This window comes from Hyla sarda, chromosome 8 (assembly GCF_029499605.1).
Source record: "Hyla sarda isolate aHylSar1 chromosome 8, aHylSar1.hap1, whole genome shotgun sequence".
Taxonomy (NCBI): Eukaryota; Metazoa; Chordata; class Amphibia; order Anura; family Hylidae; genus Hyla; species Hyla sarda.
The window spans coordinates 182,774,071-182,796,201 of NC_079196.1; the positions used below are offsets into that span (position 1 = coordinate 182,774,071).

The 22,131-nt window shown below is 41.4% G+C and overlaps 1 protein-coding gene across 3 annotated transcripts in view; it reads right to left on the reverse strand.

Annotated features, from left to right (window-relative positions):
• Nucleotides 1-5,708: 5,708 nt before the first annotated feature.
• Nucleotides 5,709-22,131, reverse strand: part of LOC130284028 (palmitoleoyl-protein carboxylesterase notum2-like) — a 56,540-nt gene continuing 40,117 nt past the window's right edge. For all 3 annotated transcript variants that reach the window (XM_056533926.1, XM_056533925.1, XM_056533927.1), the window contains 5 exons: nucleotides 17,990-18,178; nucleotides 15,327-15,427; nucleotides 12,853-13,000; nucleotides 10,301-10,348; nucleotides 5,709-7,382 (listed from right to left, as the gene is read on the reverse strand). In XM_056533926.1, coding sequence (XP_056389901.1) covers nucleotides 7,079-7,382; nucleotides 10,301-10,348; nucleotides 12,853-13,000; nucleotides 15,327-15,427; nucleotides 17,990-18,178 — 790 coding nt within the window. In that variant the 3' untranslated portion in view covers nucleotides 5,709-7,078. The remainder of the gene's footprint in view (nucleotides 7,383-10,300; nucleotides 10,349-12,852; nucleotides 13,001-15,326; nucleotides 15,428-17,989; nucleotides 18,179-22,131) is intronic.

Sequence of the window (22,131 nt, forward strand, 5' to 3'; positions counted from 1 at the left end):
TGATTCATCCGACCACCGGCAACCAGGAAGTGGATGCGGCGGAGACCGGAGCCGGTTACCGGAGGAGCAGAGGAAGGTATGTACACCTTTATTTTTTTTACTGCCAGCACTATGGGGGACAATTTTTATGGTCTGGAGTTCTCCTTTAACCAACCTGTGTATGGTTTCAAAAACCTTTCACTGGACAACCCCTTTAAATGGGTACTTCGCTGCCCCAGTGTTTAGAACATTGTTCCGAACACTTGGAGCAGGTGGCATGGGTCGTGATGTCACGGGCATGCCCCTCGTGCAGTCATGGCCAAACCCCTCAATGCAAGTCTATGGTAGGGGGCGTAGTGGCTGCCACACTCCCTCCCACAGACTTGCATTGAGGGGGTGTGGCATGATGCCAAAAGGGGCGTGGTCATGATAGGACGACCCCCGCACCCAGCGTTCTAAATGAACGCCGGGTACTGCACAGAGATTGCGGGGGTCCCAGCTGAGGGGATAAGGGAATAAGATGTCTAGGGGAGGAGTACTCCTTTCTATCCTGATTCTCTTATTTTCACAGCAGTGCTGAGGTGTTCTTCAACCATGTATATGTGCAGAGTAGTATAATCTATGCTGTCTGCTTCTGGCCTTGGTTCAGATTAGAAGTGTATTTAATGCCCTGAAATGTATTTTACAGTAAAGTTTGGTGTCAGCAGCTATTGTGGGCAAACACTTATGAATTCCCTATCTTTAAGATCCAGATGTGAAGCAGATGTTGTGCAAACGCACATTGCTAAATTCTGAATTTTCCACGTAGTGATCTCACTAGAGAAATATGGTGAAAGGTTTCACCATGTACTGTACCAAGTTAGCAAATTCAGGGCATTAGTATTGTATGAGGTTTGCCAAGCGTTTACATTCTTAACATATCATACAAGCTCTCTCTGGACCGCTAGTCAGGCTGAGGATGTGTTGTGTGAAGCTACAGTAGATAGATAAGAGATGGTATGCATGGTATGGGTTTACTTACACCGCTCCGAAGATGCTGAGAATGCACAGTGTTCTTTCATAGAAGGAAAATCGTTAAGAAAAATAAAAAAAAAATAAAAAGGATTCAGTAAGATCAGAACATCTATAGGTGTCCATTAGCACAGATTTTCCAACGCAGAAATTTTGCAAAAGCCGCAGATTAGTGGATTTCCCACAGACTAATAAATCAAATTGTAGCAAAATCTGCTGCAGATTTTCTGCAGCAAATATGTTACAGAAAATCCTCATGAAATGTGCATGTGTGAAAAGACCCTGAGACATACTTTTTGCACTGCATTTTTTTGGATCAAAATTTATCCTAAAAACTATTTTCCCAGAATAGTGTGGATTAGTAGAGGTGTTCTTCTGCGTGACATTTTTTTTCTGCTTACACAACACATAAATTCTTTGATTACCTAATTCAAGGAGTTCTATTGAAGAATGTGAGGGTAAAATTTACATATGTTTTTTTATTTCCAACCTAGAGAGGTCTGTGGGTGGTAATGATGCCACAAAGTCAGAGACTCTTGCATACAATCGGCGCATGTACAAGGGGCAGCGATCAGCTGGCAAACACGCAAAAAGGCTTCTTAATCATTTATTGGATTTTAGATGCAATCAGCCGATGGTTATCAGCCACACATAGCCCTGTGTAAAGAAAAGATGGGTGGCTGAAAATTATGAATTTAAAGGAATACTCCGGTGGAAAACTTTTTTTTTTTAAATCAGCTGGTTCCAGAAAGTTAAACAGATTTGTAAATTACTTCTATAAAAAAAAAAAAAATCTTAATCCTTCCAGTACTTATTAGCTACTGAATACTACATAGTAAATTCTTGTCGTTTTGGAACACCGTGCCCTCTGCTGACATCTCTGTCCATTTTAGGAACTGTCCAAAACAGCATATGTTTGCTTTGGGGATTTTCTCCTACTCTGGACAGTTCTTAAAATGGACAGAGATGTCAGCAGATAGCACTGTGGTCATGATGTCAGCAGAGAGCTCTGTGTTCCAAAAAGAAAAGAATTTCCTATGTAGTATTCAGCAGCTAATAAGTACTGGAAGGATTAAGATTTTTTTTATAGAAGTAATTTAAAAATCTGTAACTTTTTGGCACCAGTTGATTAAAAAAAAAAAAAAAAGTTTTCCACAAGAATACCCCTTTAAGGGGCTTTACAAATGATCCGGCTAGCCTTCTTGCAGCCCGGCCACACAATTGTGAAGGCTTAGAAAACAATTGTCTTACTTTCACGTGATTTACACACAGCTTATTTTATTTTTATTTTTTCCTGGAAGAAGGTCACTTTTTGAGCTAAAGTCAGTAGTATATGCAGCAAGATGATTCTTCTTTAGTGTCCCAATAGAACAGTTTCAGCTACCATCCCAAGAAAGTTGTTGGGTGGCTGAGTCTCAAAGCTTTTTAGATTTCACCACTTTTATTGCATACATTGAGATATCTAAAGTGTAAAGGGTTAACAAATATACATTTTCTGTACCTATATGAAAGATTCTTTGGTAACATGGGCCTCCCAACCAATGGTTGCAAGAAAGGTCCCTAGTCCAAAAAAGCGTGGACCTAACCCTGTTAAAACCAGTCTAGGCATGGCTTTTGCCAGAGCAACATCTCCTCTCTCTGCACGTGCTGTGTATTCTAGTCAGTCAGCAAAGCATGCAAGTTTCCTAGCTCTGCTATTGCTAGGCATACCTAGACCACATGTCTTTTAACTAAGTATAATTCTGTCAACAATAAAAGTGATTGGGGGAGATTTATCAAAACTTGTGTAAAGGAAAAGTTGACCAGTTGCCCATAGCAACCAGATTGCTTTTATTTTTATTAAAAATAAAAAAGCAATATAATTGGTTGCTATGGGCAACTTTTCCTCTGCACAAATTTTGATAAGTCTACCTCATTGTCCCTACATTCTACAAGTTTCATCATCTCTGAGAGGGAGATCATCATGCACAGAATCCAAATAAGAAAACGTCTGCAGTGTACATCTAACCCAATTCATTTATTTATTGAGGAAGAATATGGGCTAGGTCAGAGAGAAGACAGCTGAACAAGGATCTCTCTGCAGTACACTGCCCTCTTTGTCAGCCTACAGACACAATACTTACTGCTATCTTCCTGCACTTCAGGAAGATTACATTTTTTGGGGTATCGTGTCACAGAACCAGAGTTGTGAAAGTATAGTCAGCATATTACATCCCAGTAAGTCAACCTGTGAAGATCCAGATCAGTAGGGTAAATAGTTTTGGACTAAAAATGTATTACATCTTCATTAGACGTTGTACATGCTAAAAAGTATTAAGATATTGATAAATTCAGTAAAAGTACCAAAAGTAGCATAAAAAAAGGGTCAATGACCAAATATTAATTCTTCTGGCTAAAAAGCTGTAACATTCTGAGCTATATCAAAAGTAACTAGGTTGTTTCATATTGTCTTATTCCTACACTTTGTATATGTGAACAGCTTCCTTGACAAAAGCTTGTGGTTGGGTGACAAAAAACACTGGGTTAGCAAGATAACCCTGCTGTGTTGCACATCAGGTAGAGAACTACAACTCTCAGCTAGCCCGCATCTCACCCAGCACCACACTTAAAGGGGTACTTCGCCCCTAGACATCTTATCCCCTATCCAGCACCCCGCTGTCATTACTGCACAGAGCGAGCACTCTCTGTGCGTAATGACGGGCGATTTAGGGGACGGAGCAGCTTGACGCCATGGCTCCGCCCCACATGACATCACGGCCTGCCCTCTTAATGAAAGTCTATGGCAGGGGCGTGACGACCGCCACACCCCCTCCCATAGACTCGTAATGAGGGGGGCCGGCTGTGACATCACGAGGGGCGGAGCCGTGACGTAACGATGCTCCGGCCCCTGTACTGACCGCCATTACGTGCAGAGCGAACTCACTCTGTGTAGTAATGACAGCGGGCGTGCCGCAGCGGCAATCCCGGGGGTCCCCAGCAGCAGGACCACAGTGATCTGACATCTTATCCCCTATCCTTTGGATAGGGGATAAGATGTCTAGGGGCGGAGTACCCCTTTAACATCTCATTTTGCTTAAACTGAACCAAAGGTCTGTTTGTAATCTTTGCCCTAAGAAGACCCTTGAACAATTTTTTAATACTGTATATTGGCTTTTTTGCATTGAGTGTTTCAGGTTTGCATGATTTCACTCTATTAACTATGGAGTTATACATGTCCGAGGGGGGTGGGGGGGGGCGGGGTTGTGAGGACCATGAGGTCTGAAACCCATGAAGCAACACCCCTATTTCTGGTTTTCTAGTGACTGTAGAAGTCAGGTCGTTCTCTATTTGGCACAGACAAATTGTCGGGCACAACCAGATAAAGAACGAGATGGTCCAGTATTTTGAGCCTTACTCTGGTCTTTATTTTTGTCAGTATTTTTACCAAAATTAGGATTGGGTGCATAAACACAGAAGCAAAGTGCAAATCTTTCCTACTCAAATGCTGCATCCAAATAATAAAAGGGGTTGTCCAAAATGTTTATTTCTACTGGGCCCAGCCTGCTTAATAAAACTAAAACTTTGCCCGTCACTATCTGAGATGGGAAACCACTGCAGCCAGTAAATGACGTGGCATCCTGTCTGCCGGCTCCGGATAAGCAGACTGTCAGTGGTAACTGTCTGGAGACGGGCAGTCCTGATACTATAGGCTACAAGGGAAGGTAAAAATGTTTTTATTGCTTCATTTGGCAATCTGGGCACTAGTAAAATAAAAAAATAAAAAATCACTGGATAACCCCTTTAACTGGAAGTCAATAGGGAAATGTGAAACTCCATACTTGCTTTATGTACTGCACAACAATGCCATAGATGTGGGAAGTCTTGTTTTTCTCTGTGTCATTTCTACTTCTGTTTTTGGCTAAAAATACTAACCAAAATACTATGAGGGAACGTAGCCTCCCTTTAGTACCCACCTTTCTCAGACACCTATATTCAGAGGCAAATTTCCTAATACAACATACAGACACCATCATAGACAATAAACGGCCTTCATTTAATTGTGTGGCTTCAGTTTTGTTTAGTTTGTCAATTAAAAGTAAACTCATTCACAATAATAAGCAATATACCAAGTAATAAAAGAAACAGGAATAAATATGCATTATTAAAAACCTGATGCAATCTACTGAAAAGTAAAGCAAATTTTACATTTTGGATGTATTCATGCAGTGTGGTCATGGCATTGTTCTACCAGAAAACTGCATGGCAAAATGCATGCATTATTTACATCTAATAACGGCTCTTTCTTGGTAAAAGTAAATAAAGCTGATTAAAACAGCTAAAACATGGCAATTCATGGAAAAGCGGGCATATTTTGCCACTCTGTTCTTCATAAATGCACAGTGTAAGTGCACACTTATTTGATCAAGGAAGACCTACCAAGACTATAGTTCCAGCTAATTACTGTGCCAAAGAGTCAGTTCACACGTGCGTATTTTCTGCTGCAGATTTCCTTCAGCAGATTTTGCTGTCCATTAAAGTGAATTGAAGGCAGATCTGCAGCTAAAATAAGCATGTGTGAACCTACCCTTAGGTTACGTTCACACGGGTGGATTTATTTGCAGGTTTCCCACTGCGTATTTGAAAGGGGGCGGGCTCTTCTCGGCTGTCCACAGCTGATTTTCCGCAGCGTAAATTCCGCCGCGGCAAATCTGCAGCGGACAGCCGAGAAGAGCCCGCCCCCTTTCAAATACGCAGCGGGAAATCCGTGTGAACGTGCCCTTACAGTGGTATTACACGTGCAGACTGCTGCCCAATGGAGCAACATACAAGTAGATCAGCGTTCATTTAAAAGGACCTTTTTACATGGTCCAACTATTGTTCAGGCAGGGTCACACAAAAGGACACGATCATTTGTATGGCCCTTTACTACCATCATTGTTGGCTGCACCACCCCTATTACACAGAGACTCGTGCGGCCAACTGATGAATAAGCGTTTGTCAGCAGATTGCTCAGCCTATCACACAATGGATTATATTATTCTCATTTTCTAACTGTGGCATTGGCAAAGGGAACCATTGCGGGAGGCTAGCCCAATGTTGATGTATGTATAGGCACTACATGCCTACCTTAACAAGTAATGTCAGTCTCAAACTTGCAGATCAACATTGGGAAAGCCTGTAAATACATTGCAAATGACAAGTTCCACTAATGACAACATGAGCAACGTTTAATAAAATCTGTGGTGATCAGAGTTCAGGCTCAGGATTGGGTCGTATTACCATTTTAAATTTCAAAACTAAACTCCAAGCCATTTCATATACCTGGGGTCACCCAATGCAGAGACCAGGGTTCTTTTTGTGTGCTCTCTCAGGTGCATAAATACCTATGACAATAAAGACATCGGATCCGGTACAGCATTGGTGTCTCCAGTTGTTGTTACAAGGCTACAACTTCTAGGAGGAGTTATTTTAACAACAGTTGGAAACCTCAGAATAGAGTATGCTTAAAAGAAGGTAGGCCAGGAGAACCATGAATATCTCTAGATCTCCGTAACCAAGGTAAAATTATGCAAACTGGGGGATACCTCCTGAATTTTTTTTTTCTCTTTCTGTTTTTTGCTGACTTATACCATAAAATGTCAATAGCTTTAGCCTCCAATGCTTCCTCCATAGCAGGCAGTTTTTTTTAGAGCACTTGATATCAACAAATTCTTTGAGAAAAGACACATGCCACAATGACTGACATACTGAGGCCCTACTTTCTTTTACTAGTCCAATGTAAAGAGGTTCATGTGATCATGTATTTTTTTTCCTCTTAGGGATCAATGAACCTTATTATATGGACATCCATGTTTTGTTTACCAGTTAATAAAATTACAACAGATGTAGAATAAAACAATGTACAAATGTTAAAATTCCCATGATGAATATGGCTATTATTGTGTCCCAAACCATTGGAGCTCCATGTCTAAACAAATATAACAAAACAACCAGTTGAAAAATCACTGAGATGTACTGTCCATAGTGTCTAAAATGGGGAAATAATCTGAATGGGAATTTTTGATCCAAAAGTTGAATATAAATAGAATAAAAGTTTGTGTTGTCCCAACTAACCACCGTTCCTCAACAATGCCATCAGCTGGTTCATGTCTCCTTTAGGTTCTTGTCCTCTTCTCTGATTCTCAATGCTGAGTCTGAGGAACATCTGTAATAAGGTGACTTCCTGACCAGTCACTGGATCGTGGAGGGCTGGACATGTGGGGTTACAGTGTGGCCATTGACAGTTATCTATCAAATGGAAGGAACATCCACGCATGACAGTCTTGGGACCTTTCCGATCCTGGAGGCTTTTAATCCAGCACTGAAGAGCTCGAGATAAGGTGACTCCTTTCACCTGAAACCCCAACCAATTGCTAATAAAAAGACATAACACATTTATGAAGATTGGTATTTAGATACTTGTTGCGAATATGTATAAAAAGTTTGAAGCAATCAATAATAAAGATACCATTCAAAATAAAAAATGCCTATATTTTCATAATTTAGCATTTTACTATCTATATTGTTAAATAATCGTGAAATCCTGCAGTTTTTATTCTGGTCACTAGGGCTTAAACTAAGCTGAGACTTCCTGTTCTGTACAGATTTCCCAGTAGCGCCTTTCTTTTAAGCACAAACAAGGAGTACAGTAAAATGGTGACACCAGTAGAGAGAACTCCACCACCATTCACAGCAGAGATCAGAACCTCTCTCTGTACAATGACCTCTCAAAAGGTCTTCAAATGCTCAGTAGCGACTTCTGAGCATTCCGAACAGGACAGCTTTAGTCTATTGTCTATGTCCTGGGTCCTCCATAAAGCATATTACTAAATTCTGTTTAAAAACCTTTTGAGAGGAGGTTTAAAAAAAAAAACACACTATAATAAAGTCAGGCAACTTTCCTTTTCCATTTTCAAGATCCCGGCTTGCAGTTTATAAGTGGATAGAGTCACAGTTTACACTTACAGGGGTACTGCGGCCGACATTAACTTGTGGATAGGGTATACGTAGCTGATCTCAGGGGTTCAACCATGGAACTCCCTGTGATCTCTGGGACAGAACCCATCTCGCTCAGTGAGGAGGGCTTGTCGTCTACCGCTAGACGGCACGCACTCCATTTATTTCTATGTCAACAGCGGTGACCAATGGAAATCAATGGAGTGCATGCAGTCTACTGCATGAGCTACTCAGTCAGTCAGAGACAGGGCCGTTCTGCAGATCGCGGGGGGGGGGCAGCGGTCAGACCCCCTGAGATCACCTACTTATCCCCTATTCTGTGCATAGGGGATAAGTTATTTTCGGCTGCAGTATCCCTTTAAAAAGGTCAAGAACTCATTTTGGCTTAGTCCCACTTAGAAGGGCATGCTTCTTTAGGCCTATGGTAAGGACAGGTAATATTTCATGTGGAAAAATCCTCATCAAAATATGTGCATTAGGCTCGGCTTACATGGCTGAAAATGTGCAGAATGTCTGCCCGGAAAACACAGGAGCCCGGTCACTGTAATTGGGATTTCTACGGCAGAAATATCAGCTGCAGAAATTCCGCTGTGTGCACAGTGCAGTAGAATCTCATTGAAATCATTGGACTCTGCTGCAGCGGAATGTCCGTGCAAAATATTCCTGCGGAATTCCACTTGGACATTCCACCCATGTGAACATAGCCTAAAAGCAAATTCATATACAAATAGTTGGGAGGCTACAGACTAAAAATGATAAATTAACTGGGCCGAGGTACTGAGTGGCACTGTACCCCTAGTGCCAAAAAAAAAAAAAAAAAAAAAAAAGACAGTAAAAAAATAAATAAAATAGAATAATAAGACCTCAAGGCACAGTTAGCAAATGGTATGTATATATGTATAAAATATAGGGAAATGAAATGTAAAGAGATGTGGCTGGTAACAAATATAATATATGCTTTATTTGGATAAAATGTGCAGTAAAATATCTAAGATGTAGCCAAGTCTCTGAGCAGGGCCCTTGCTACAGAGACGGTACAATTGGTAGACAATAAAAGCAGTTCATACATATTAAGCCATTGAGAATAACAGTAACCAATAATAATAGTAATTATAAAATTGTTTCTCTCTAGCATTGAAAAATAATAGTTGCAGCGCTGGAAATAAGAATAATGTATCCTAAAAAGCTTTTAGTGCCTGATGCTGAGACAGTTAGCATAGTCTATTAAGGTTAGGAAATAGCGGTATGCAGGTTGGCACAGGTGCTGGTGCTCACAGCGCACCTGGCCTGATGGCTATTGTCCACAGACTGTAAATAGTCTAACTCGCCACCACTAACCATTGACAGGTTACTCTCTTCAATTCACAAGCGATGGAGTCCCGTGCCAAGCGGACCACCATTCAGCAAGATATGTGCTCAGAAAGAAATTGCACCGCTGAGCATGTCCCCGCTCCAACGATTCCATACCCTCACTGCCGCTACTTCACCCATTAAGAGCCGGACACAGCTCCGAGCCATCTACTCTCCAGATCTACCTGCCAGGATAACATATACCTCTATAACAGTTGGGACAGTTCATAAGAAGATCGCAGGTATTTTTCATAATCAGTCCCGGTGCGCTGTGAGCACCAGCACCTGTGCCAACCTGCATACCGCTATTTCCTAACCTTAATAGACTATACTAACTGTCTCATCATCAGGCACTAAAAGCTTTTTAGGATACATTATTCTTATTTCCAGCGCTGCAACTATTATTTTTCAATGCTAGAGAGAAACAATTTTATAATTACTATTATTATTGGTTACTGTTATTCTCAATGGCTTAATATGTATGAACTGCTTTTATTGTCTACCAATTGTACCGTCTCTGTAGCAAGGGCCCTGCTTAGAGACTTGGCTACATCTTAGATATTTTATCCAAATAAAGCATACTGTATATTATGTTTGTTAGCAGCCACATCTATTTACATTTCTATATATTATACACATACCATTTGCTAACTGTGCCTTGAGGTCTGATTTATTATTATTTTTTTTTTCCAAAGCAAAATTCTGAGTAGAATTTCAAAATGCAAAAGGGATTGATTCCACACAGAATCCTGGTCATGAATGGTCATATCAATTTGTCAATTCTTGAAGGAGAAAATAGAATTTGTATTGGAAATTTTTGCTTTAAAAAAAAAAAAAAAAAAATCATCTACACACACAATTTTTTATTTTTTATTTTATTTATTTATTTATAAAAAAAATTAAAGAAATATATGTATGTCATGGATTTCCTATTGAAATAGACGGGGCTCAGATTCCAACAAACAACATAGACCTATCTTCTTACCTTGCTGTGATCAGAGTATGGGAGAAACAAGCCGGAGCAAATACAGCCCTGCAAGGGAGAGAGAGTTTATGGATGTGCAGTCTTAATTATTATACAATACCCAGTACAACACAATGATAAAATAAGAAAATGCAAACATTTGGGTTAAATGCAGTTTTTGCTGTCATTTTTTTTTAATCTTATTTTTTTAAACATCTCCCTTCTCTGTAGTCCAATGGTGGAGTACCTTATATATATCTTAAGATCACTGAACTCCATAGTAGACTAGGATGATGAGGATAAATATTATATATACATATATATATATATATATATATATATATATATATATATATATATATACATATATATATATATATATACACACACACACATATACATATACATATACACGTCTACGTCTTAAAAACAACACCTTTGAAAAAATTCAGCTTTCTAGGTACAAGGGTTTAGGTTGGGCGTTGAGTCAGGAGATATATATATATGGCCTGACTCATTGACTCATCAACGCCCAACCTAAACCCTTGTACCTAGAAAGCTGAATTTTTTCAAAGGTGTTTTTAAGACGTAGACGAGGAATAAGAAAGGATTTTTCAAAATTCAACCTTTAAGGGAATGAAAAAGGGGCTGAAAGTTTGTATGGAAGTCCGTCATTTTTGAAGCTAGAAGCATGAAACTTTGTTTTTAGGCTAACAATTAGAGATAAAGAAACACACGTTTTCTAAAATTCCACCCCTGAAGGGGTGAAACTGGGGTTCAAAGTTTGCATGAATTAACCCCTTGCCGCAGAACGCCGGGTATACCCGGCGCTGCAGCACGGGAGAGTTATGAAGCGAGCTCAGGAGCTGAGCTCACATCATACCCGCATGGTCCCAGCTGCTATCAGTAGTCAGGACCCGTGGCTAATGCCGGACATCGCTGTTCCAGCAGATGTCCGGCATTAACTCTTTAGACGCAGCGATCAAAGTTGAAAGAATTTGGGTTGTTTTGATGCCGTAGACTTTACCCAGAGCGGCCTCATTACTATAGGATCATAAAAAGTAGATCTAGGTTACCCCCAAATTTAACGCCAGCAAAGCCACGGGCAAAAGCTAGTACAGATATATATATATTTTATATACACACGTTATTTTGCAGGTCTAGGATGGGTATGATTACATCTAATATCCTTGGAAATCTACAGGAGTTTAGTTATGAACACAATGGTCAAACCCAAGTAGAACTGTTCATTTCTGGTGTTTTATTTATTTATTTATTTATTTTTTAAAATCAATATTGGAAAATTTTTGGGAAATTTCCAAAATAAGCGATTAGAAAACTATGGCTATTCTCTAGTAGGAACAGCACCACTCTCGTCCATGGGCTGCTTTTTCGCAAGTTATTCATTAAAATAAGACTGTGCTACACACATACATACAAAATCTATTATGGAGAGGGTTGCTGTTTCTCCTAGAAAACAGTCATGTTCTTCCAATTTCATGCAACTCCTTAAAAAAAAAAGGAAGTGTTTACCTTAAACAATTCATGTCTATGGGAGGGGGTGTGACGGCATTGTACTTCTGCTCCGCATCCGTCACGAACACGGAAGCCTGAAGCCTGCGTTCTGAACATAAATGTTCAGAAAGCCAAAAGGTGCCGACCCAGAGATCGTGGGGGTCCCAGTGGCCGGACCCGTGATCAGACATCTTATCCTCCATCCTTTGTATAGGGGATAAGATGTCTAGGGGTGGAGTACCCCTTTAAGAGGTTGTCTGGTAGGATTTTTAAATACATATAAATCAAACTCCCCCTAGTGGCAACTGCTGACAGATATTTATAAATTCCAGATATAGATGCTTAAGTTATTTTATTTTTTTTTGCTCAGGAAATATAAGGCTGGGTTCACACTACGACTTTCAAATAGCGTAACCATTTACGGTTTTCCGCAAAAAAACGTATCTGACTGTATCCGAAACCGTATGCATAGAGAATGCATTGTAAACCGTATTCCAAATGTTGTGTACGGTTGCATCCGTTTTGCCTCGGATACGGTTTTGCCGATTTTTCAACCATAGGCAAAAACGCTGTTGACCACGTTTTTGCCTCCGGTTGGAAAACAGTATGCAAACCGTATGCGGTTCTTTTAACATTGCTGTCTATGAGAACCATACACAGAATTTCAGAATACGGTTGCACACGGTTTTTCTAATCCGTTTATGGAGTAGACACATGCGCAGAAGGAATTTCAATAGAACAATAGTAACTTTATTAAATTGCTTGAAAACTAATTCCAACAAAATAGCAAAACCGTTGGCAAAAACGGATGCAAACGGATAGAACGGTACATACGTTTTGGAACCATATACGGAGAAAAACCGTATTTGGAGTCATACGGTTTTTGCCATACGTTTTTTAGCGGAAAACCGTATACGGTAACCGTATTTGAAAAACGTGGTGTGAACCCAGCCTAATACATTTGTCTCACAGCACAGGCCGGTGACATGTGTCACTATGGCTGAATACCAGTGAAGTCTCTCTCAGCCTTTTGATCTAGAAACAGGTTTATCTCTTACGGGACTTCACGCAGGGATTTCTTAAGCTCTCTTCCAATGCTTTGTATGTTGTTCCACTGATTTGCTGTCATGAATTGGAAGTCCGGCTGGATATTTTCTATTCTTAGCTGCTCCACGTCATATAACCATTGAACTACAAAGATAGGAGCTGGAAAACAAATAATGGAGGCCAAAGTAAAGATAAGACCAAACAGAGGCAAGAAATAAAAACTGTGTGAATAAATAACGTGTTATTGATTCATTTCTTTATTGTTCTTTTTTACAAGGCTGTAGATATATTGACTATATGCAGTCAGGAGGTGGCAATGCCATGAACCTTCTTTCCTTCTCTCAGACTGACATTTCTAGGAGAAACAGGCTAATTCAGAATGGCCCACCATTCAGTCATATAGAACACAAATCCATTTGAAGAGAAGAAGGTTGAGAAAATCATCTGCCGGACCTTTGGTTAAAGCAGTATACACATTACCTAGAGGTTCATAATATAAAATTATTGGAATTTCTGGTTGTACACAGTCTTGTTGTACTTTGTAAATGAGTTCAAAAGTATAAATGCGCTATTCAAATGTAAAAAGTCTCAGATAACACATAATTAACACTGTAGGTGCATACTAGCAAGTGGCCCACTCTTTAAGTGGTGAAAGCAGCATATAAGATTTAAAAAAATAAATAATTTTATACAAAGCTAGGCACGCGCAACAATTTGAGCCTAATGTATGTTCTGGCATACCAGTTTAAAATATTCCTCACTGTATTTCTGCTGTTAACAAAAAATATCCTACATGCAAACCTTTGTTAGGTTGCTTAGTGTTCCAAAACGGAACACCCCCCAAACAATGTGTAATGTGTAGACAGTGCGAGCCTCTAAAAGCTTTCTTCAACCTGAGATCAATGCAATGCTTTTACTCCTAATGAAGAACATTATTACATTTAATTAAAATCTGCTCCGCAGAAAACATTGAAAACTATATTGGATAATAATTAGATTTGGAAAAAAATGTTTTCAATTTAAATGGAGCAATGGTAAAAATGCATTACTGTTATACTTAGCAACCATTGAAGTATACCTACACAGTTTTAGGCACCTTTATTAAAAAGATAACTAAGCACAGCATTGTGTACGATCATTTTGAATGTGATGCTGGAATAGAGTGTGCCTGTTCTACTTGCCTCCTATAACTGTGAATTAGAAAATGTAGCTTCCATAGCACCTCTCCAGCATAAGACTAAGCTCCATAGAATCCCATGGATGGTAGGATCATGGATCATGGCACGCGTGTAATCATTCTGGCTGGCCCACCCATGAGCTGCACAGTGCCGGTGTCATCCTCTGCCTGTTGATCGGGTGGTGCACAGCCAGCAGTTTCAGCTCCTCCTCTTCCCCTGCATCCCCTAGAGTGCAAAGGGTGATGGGATGAGGAGGCGCCACCGTCAGTAATGGAAGCCACATCAGTTACCTGTCACCCGTTCCTGCCCCTGATTCCTGTCAGAGATTACAGTGTACCTGTTAAACTTTTTATATAAAAATGTAGAGAATACCATTATATGTATATTTGTAATGTACAATTTTTTTTATATTTTTGGGTGCAAAAATGGTGTCCCTGCAGCTATTGCATGTGTGTCTCTGTAAGGAGACCAAATACAGGAAGTGTTGGCAGGACAAGCAGGGCTCTGTGCAGGATCCTGGCTCAATCATCCTGATGTGTGAGCCAGGGACATGTCAGAGCATCAGTGCACAGAGCCCCGCCCGTCCTCAGTGCACAGAGCCCCGCCCGTCCTCAGTGCACAGAGCCCCGCCCGTCCTCAGTGCACAGAGCCCCGCCCGTCCTCAGTGCACAGAGCCCCGCCCGTCCTCAGTGCACAGAGCCCCGCCCGTCCTCAGTGCACAGAGCCCCGCCCATCCTCAGTGCACAGAGCCCCGCTTGTCTTACCATCACTTCCTGTATTTGGTTTCCTTACAGAGACACACAGACAATAGCAGCAGGGACAAAAATATGCACATTTTTATAACCGATGCATATTATAAATATAGATAGATACAAATGATATTTTCTACATCATATAAACTTTTTGATAATGACGAGGTGTATAAATATTGAGGGCAGCTGGTGTCTAATGTGTGTACACAACTTTGTGTTTCTGTGCACCATGGAGGAATGTTATGTATGATAGCCTCAAAGTCATAAACAGTATTCCACTAACTAATTCCCAGGTCAACGGCAAAGAACTTTGAATTACCAAAAGCCCTCATTTGGGGTATTGGCATGTAGCAGGTGCATCTACTAATCAGATTCTATTATGGGGTTACCTTTTAGTGTCACAGACCAAGGTATAACTATACAAGGTGCAGAAGAAACAAAGAGGGGTGCACCTGGTGCAATATTGTAGGGCGCAAACAGGAGACTGGTGGTTTTTACTAGATCTACTGGCTTATGGGACAGTGATTTGAGTACCTTAAATCCCATGCCACTTACTTTTCATTGATGTGTATGACTTGGGGCCATAGAAGCACTGCCACTCATCCTCCTTCTTATATTGCTGTCTACATTTCTCTGGGAGTGCTCCATTCCAAAGTCTACAAAGAAGCAGAGCACAAAAAGACAACAACTCATAGGAATCTATTGAGCAAAATAATTATAAATGGACATATCAATGACCCAGTTGCAAGCACAGAAAACACAGGACTGTGTATATGTATACACTGCTCCAAAAAAAAAAAAAAAAAAATGGAAGGAAAACACTAAGATAACACATCCTATATCTAAATGAATGAACTAATCATATGAAATACTTTCATATTTACATATTTACAAAATCACAAAAATCAATCAATGGAAATCAAATTTATCAACCCATGGAGGTCTGGAAATGGAGTCACACTCAAATCAAATTGGAAAACCACACTACAGGCTGATCCAACTTTGATGGACTGTCCTTAAAACAAGTCGAAATGAGGCTCAGTAGTGTGTGTGGCCCCCACGAGCCCATATGACCTCCCTACAATGTCTGGGCATGCTCCTGATGAGGTGGTGGATGGTCTCCTGAGGGATGTCCTCCCAGACCTGGACTAAAGCATCCGCCAACTCCTGGACAGTCTGTGGTGCAACGTGGCATTGGTGGATGGAGCTAGACATGATGTCCCAGATGTGCTCGAATCGGATTCAGATCTGGGGAACGGGCGGGCCAGTCCATTGCATCAATGCCTTCCTCTTGCAGGAACTGCTGACACACTCCAGCCACATGAGGTCTAGCATTGTATTGCATTAGGAGGAACCCAGGGCCAACCACACCAGCATGTGGTCTCACAAGGGGTTTGAGGATCTCATCTTCTGTACCTAATGGCAGTCAGGCTACCTCTGGCAAGCACATGGAGGGCTGTGTGGCCCCCCAAAGAAATGCCACACCATTACTGACCCACCGCCAAACTGGTCATGCTGGTGGATGTTGCAGGCAGCCGATTGTTTTTCACAGCGTCTCGCGACTGTCACATCTGTCACATGTGCTCAGTGTGAACCTGCTTTCTTCTGTGAAGTGGTGAATTTGCCAATCTTTGTGTTCTCTGGCAAATGACAAATGTCCTGCACAGTGTTAGGCTGTAAGCACAGCCCCCTCATGGACATCGGGCCCTCATACCACCCTCATGGAATCTGTTTCTGACAGTTTGAGTGGACATATGCACATTTGTGGCCCTTGCGCAAGCTACAGATACAATAAATATTCTGGGTATAAATGTGATATCATGCCAATATGGTCACTATAATAATTGGAATGAATAAAATATTCCCCGCTTTCTATTTCTGGGTATATTGAGGTAAAAAAAAAATAAATAAAAAAAAATAATAATAATAAATAAAAATAAAAAATGATAAAATATAATGACAAATCAGAGGTATCATAAAATAGTCCAATATATGAACTGTTAGTGTATAACAAATCCTAGCTATGATTTCACGTTTATAGTGCGCACCCCTCACCACCCTGTTTAGGTATGGGAGCTCCTCTGTTTAGCGTTGGATGCGGGTTGGCATGGACTGTTGTCCGGCCGTGCCTGCTGGAGGATGTGCTAAGCAGATATAGATGACAGCGCTTTACGTGGAAACTGCGGCGATTTCCAAAAGATAGACGGCTGTGGTCTGGCACGGATTGCTCCCGGCCTCGAAGGTGATGATGTCCGCGGCTGAAGGTGGATGTTATCAGACAGTATGGATGAGCTGTGGTGTCAGCATCCACGTGTGTCAATGACTTTGGATGCACGTGCTGTAACAGTGGTACTGCAACAGGGGGGGTTCCAGCTGTTGCAAGTAGTTTGGACCGGACTGTATGTATGTATGTATGTATGTATGTATGTATGTATGTATGTTAATATATCCATCACATTTATTTTCCAGAAAATAGAAAACGCTTTAGAAAAGAAAAAAAAAAAGAAAAAAAAAAAGAAAAAAGTACCTGGTGCTAATCAGGAAAAACAAATAATCTACACACAGTACCTTTAAATAAAAATCCCACATAAGAGAATTGTTCTGTCTGCTGGTTGTACTTGCATATGACAGAAAATATATATAATTGTATTGTAGTCTGTAGGTGTATGGCAGAGTTGCCACAGTGCCAAATCCCCATACACATTAGGGAAAAGTCAGCCGTACCCATCGAATCCAACAGGACCATCTGAGCATCTAAAAGCAGTGTTCCCTAACCTGTGACCATCCAGCTGTTGCAAATCCACAACTTCCTTCATGTCCTGACGGCAAAGGGAATTGTAGTTCTGCAACAGCTGGAGACCCACAGATTTGGAGGTGGGGCGTGGAGACATTGATCTAAGGTATATTAGGGCCTTCCAGATTTTGGGGGAAAGAAGGATTGGGCATGTTTAATTTCAAAACCTTTTGATCTCTTTAGGCTATGTCCACATGGCAGAATTTCTGCAGTCTGAAATTTTCGGCAGACACTTCACAAACAGCAAGCTACACCAGAACATGACGGTGCTAGGACCCCAATTTTAAAGTTTTCTAGGTTTTTAGGGTCACATTTGTAATGTAGTGGTGGGTCAGGTAGTATATGTGGTCAGCTCATGGACATATGACAGCAGTGATAAAGTATGACATGTATGACAGCAGCGGGCTGTTTAGCGGTCACTTACTTCAAGCCTTTTTTAATGGCATCAGTTAGTGCACAAGAGGCACCATCCATACAATCAGATTTTCCATGTTTGGACTCAAGGAACCATCCAGAGTCGACCAGCCCTCGGACTTGCACAGTATCAGCAGTCATCTCCTCTACTAAAGAAGCCACCCTGTCAATGTTGATCAAGACTCCAGTACCTCCAGCGCTAGAAAACATGATGGGAGACAACATGAGAAGCCTGGGAACCTTGTGTTACAGAATGACTTGTGTGGAATGCAGTTATACAAACTCTCCATGTAACATGTGGATGTCTGTTATTCCAAGTCTTAAAAGTTATGTTACCGGCACAATAAACGTGTTCTTTGGATTCCTAGAAATATGTATATTGCATGATAGGGTGTAGATAAATTGCTAAAAACCAGCAACTCACCATTAACCCAGCCCCTGGAATGGTAACCATTAACATACTGTAGGCCAGTACATGTGTGGGAAGGAAGTACAGGGAGTGCAGAGATTGCAATTGTACCAAGGTCCCATAAGGGTCTATTCACACGGCAGAATTTCCACCTCAATTAAAGCCCATAGACTTGTATGGGATTCCGCACTTCCATTCACACTTCTGAAATACCGCTTGCACCTGCAGGGAATGGATCCTTGCGATACTTTCCACGGACCACCCCTGATAACTTGCTTAGTTAAATCTGACTTAAGCTATTACAGTGTAAAAAACTTACAAGCACAAGTGGGGAAAAAAGGGAAAAAAAAAATCCGCAACCAAGTTACCGAGGGACCATATAATGCCACAGGTAGAGTAACACATACATCAAGGGAAAAACTGCACTACAAGTATTCCCATTATTATTAATATATAGCAGGGGTAATGTTGTTTTCCATAAAGCCAGGCTAGAGAGGTTTTATTTCACAGGCCCTCTTGTGTAAGGATCATAGCTTCTTTGAAATAGTGGTTTATGGGAATATTCATCAAGAGACAGGATTGCACCACTCCGGCCACATGATATTACAATCCTTATCATATACCTATACTGCAGTCTATAAACACAACCCCTTTTCTGGCGCCACAAGCTCAACACTTTTGCAAAACCTATTACATTTCCACATCTATCATTTCCCCAGCACAACACATAACTATTCCTTTGGGATTAATAGGTCTCTATTGGATTTTAAGGTTGCTCTGTGCGAGGGGTAGTGAAGGCTTTGGGTTTGTACAAGAAACACTAATCACCTATTGGCCGAGTTTCTATGGTACTGGGCAGGTTTTTGGAAAATGGCCACTGCAGTTTCTTAGCCAGAGCCAGAATGGGATTCGAAGGGAAATATAAAATAATTAGAATTTTTGCTGCTGGATCCACTTCTGGCTTTGGATCAAAAACTGCAGTGGTAGTTTTCCTGAAAATCCATCCACCCACATATTGGATGATCAGTGTTTGAATGGTGTGGTAGGACCCCTAGTTATTAAACAGGGCTCCAATTCTCATGATCAAGGGGGGGGGGGGGGTATTAAGAAGGGGCCTTCCAGCCATTTACAATATATGTACCTAAACAATAACATTCGACTTGCATTCTCCAGAACAGACAGAAGGAATTCCGGAAAATTTGACACCATATACAATCTGCTCCACAAGCAATACCTTGACTACCATTTTAATGTGCTCATTCTAACTAGAACAAGATGACCTCCTGCTCCATTAAAGGGGTACTCCGGCGCAAAGACATCTTATCCCCTACCCAAAACCCAAAAGGATAGGGGATAAGATGCCTGATAGCGGGGGTCCCTGTCACGCCCCCTCCCATAGGCTTGCTGTCATGGCCCCTCCCATAGGCTTGCATTGAGGGGGCAGAGCGTGATGTCACACGGGCACGGGGCCGTGACGTCACAATGCACTGGCCCCCGTGATCGCCAGTAATCAGACCCGGAGAAAACATGCTCCGGGGACTGATTGTAACCGGGGTGCTGCGTGCAAGATCACGGTGGTCCCCTGCGGTGGGACCCCTGCGATCAGACATCTTATCCCCTATCCTTTGGATAGGGGATAAGATGTCTTAGTGCCGGAGTACCCCCTTTAATAATTTCTTGGTGGATGCCACCAGATATTTTTATTCTCGTGCTTGTTATACCTCTATTTGGTTCTATGTATGCTTAAACTTATTAAAAAGTCTAACTTTTATTACATTGAAAACTCAAAAAGGAACAAGGGGGCAGAAACACAGCTGAGTGATGTGCCCCATCATTTGTGATCAGTTTGCTCAGCTCTCCTTAGAAACATAAGCAGAGCATTGTACGGGCTTATATACTTTGAGTCTGTACACTTCTAAATTTCAGAAGGCAGTGGGGTCCAGCTGTTAAGGCCTCCACTGAACTCATAAATAAAAAGGGTAAGAAATGCTTAACTGAATGCTGTGCCCCTTTGATGTGATCCGAAGACGCATGTTTACAGATTCATAGAAAAGATATGCATATATCACTCTAAGTATTTTTAAAGGAGAGCCATGCAGATTACAGATGCATTTTAACCATTTATGAATGCCTTTAAATGGGTACTCCGCTCCTAGACATCTTATCCCCTATCCAAAAGGATAGGGGATAAAATGTCTGATCGTGGGGTCCTGCCACTGGGGACCCCCCATGATCTCGGCTGCGGAACCCCAGATATTCGGTGCATGGAGCGATATTTGCTCCATGTCGAATGACTGGCAATGCGGGGCGGAGGCTTGCCCCCTCCCATAGACTTGCATTAACGGGGTGTGGCCGTGACATCACGGGTGGGGCGTGGACGTGACATCACAAGCCTCCTGTGCTGCACCCGACCCTCTAAACGAATGCAGGGAGATCGCGGGGGTCTCCAGCGGCAGGCCCCCTGCAATCAGATATCTGATCTACTATTCTTTGGATAGGGGATAAGATGTCTAGGGGCAGAGTACCCCTTTAAAAGGTGCAGGAGTTCTTGGACTTTACCATAGTCATAAACCCCCCCTCCCCCCCTACTAATCTGCCGTGCATGGAATTGCAGCTCATTACAGCTTCAGGTAGTGAATTTATTAATAGTATTGATACTGCTGGTGGGTTTCGAGATTCAGAACCCACACCAAACTAATACACATGGCATATGCTAAGGCTAGGCCTTCGGTCCTGAACTATAAATAATTCCTTTTGATGCCTATGGCTATTTTAGCTGTTATTCTACAATTCCGTTCTTCGGTAACATGAAGCAGACACACATGTAGAAGGGAGCAATTCAGGTCATTGTCCTAGGTTAATTCAACCAGCTACAAAAAAGGTGGTATTTGAAAAAAAAAAAAAGTAGTGTGTTGACACCTAGTGGTAAAATGGAGCAGCTTCATGTGCCATGTTTTTACAGAAGTGAAGGAAGCAATAGGACCCATACATCAGGCGCTGTTCGAGATTCCAGCAGGAAATAAGTATGCCCAAAGCGATTGGGGCATTAAAGTTCCATCAGGCACTATGTTTATTCAGTTCAGAAACCAATGACGCGTTTTGAAGGTACAGCCCTCCTTCCTCAGATTGGCATACACAATATTATACAAGCAGCATATTTAGAGAGAAGAAAATGGGCGCCAGGTTAAAGTGGGTGGAGTTAACCTCTCCCACATAAAACATGCAGCAGCCCCACAAAACATCATAAAAATAAACACAAACCACAATGTATTAAATGACAAGCAGTGTGCACCTGTATAAAATATATAATATATGCACAAATTAAAAGTTAGTGGTGATGACTGTAGGTCACAGCATGCCCGTTCACTCCTTGAACCGGCAGTACTGTGCAGAAGAGAGGCTAAATGGGAACCTATGTAAATAAGAACAAATGACGTTCTACTATGGTGCAGGAACGAGGCTCAATGAATTAGATAACATAAGCGGCCGTAGTATTTAGCGGTCAATCTGAATGGTGTAAAACACATAAACATATCTGCAGGATAATGCAGAATATGTGCTTAACTGAGCATGTATTTGGCTGTCCTCTGGCGTGATGCGGAGCACATCACTGCACTCTGTTTTGATCAGGGATCACGGAACGCCGCTGGCCAATCAGTGCATGTTGCAGGAGGCAAGAGGATGAATGGGGATGCTCGCCCATGTGTAGTGCTGTGAGGACCGGATCCAAAACAGAGTGCTGA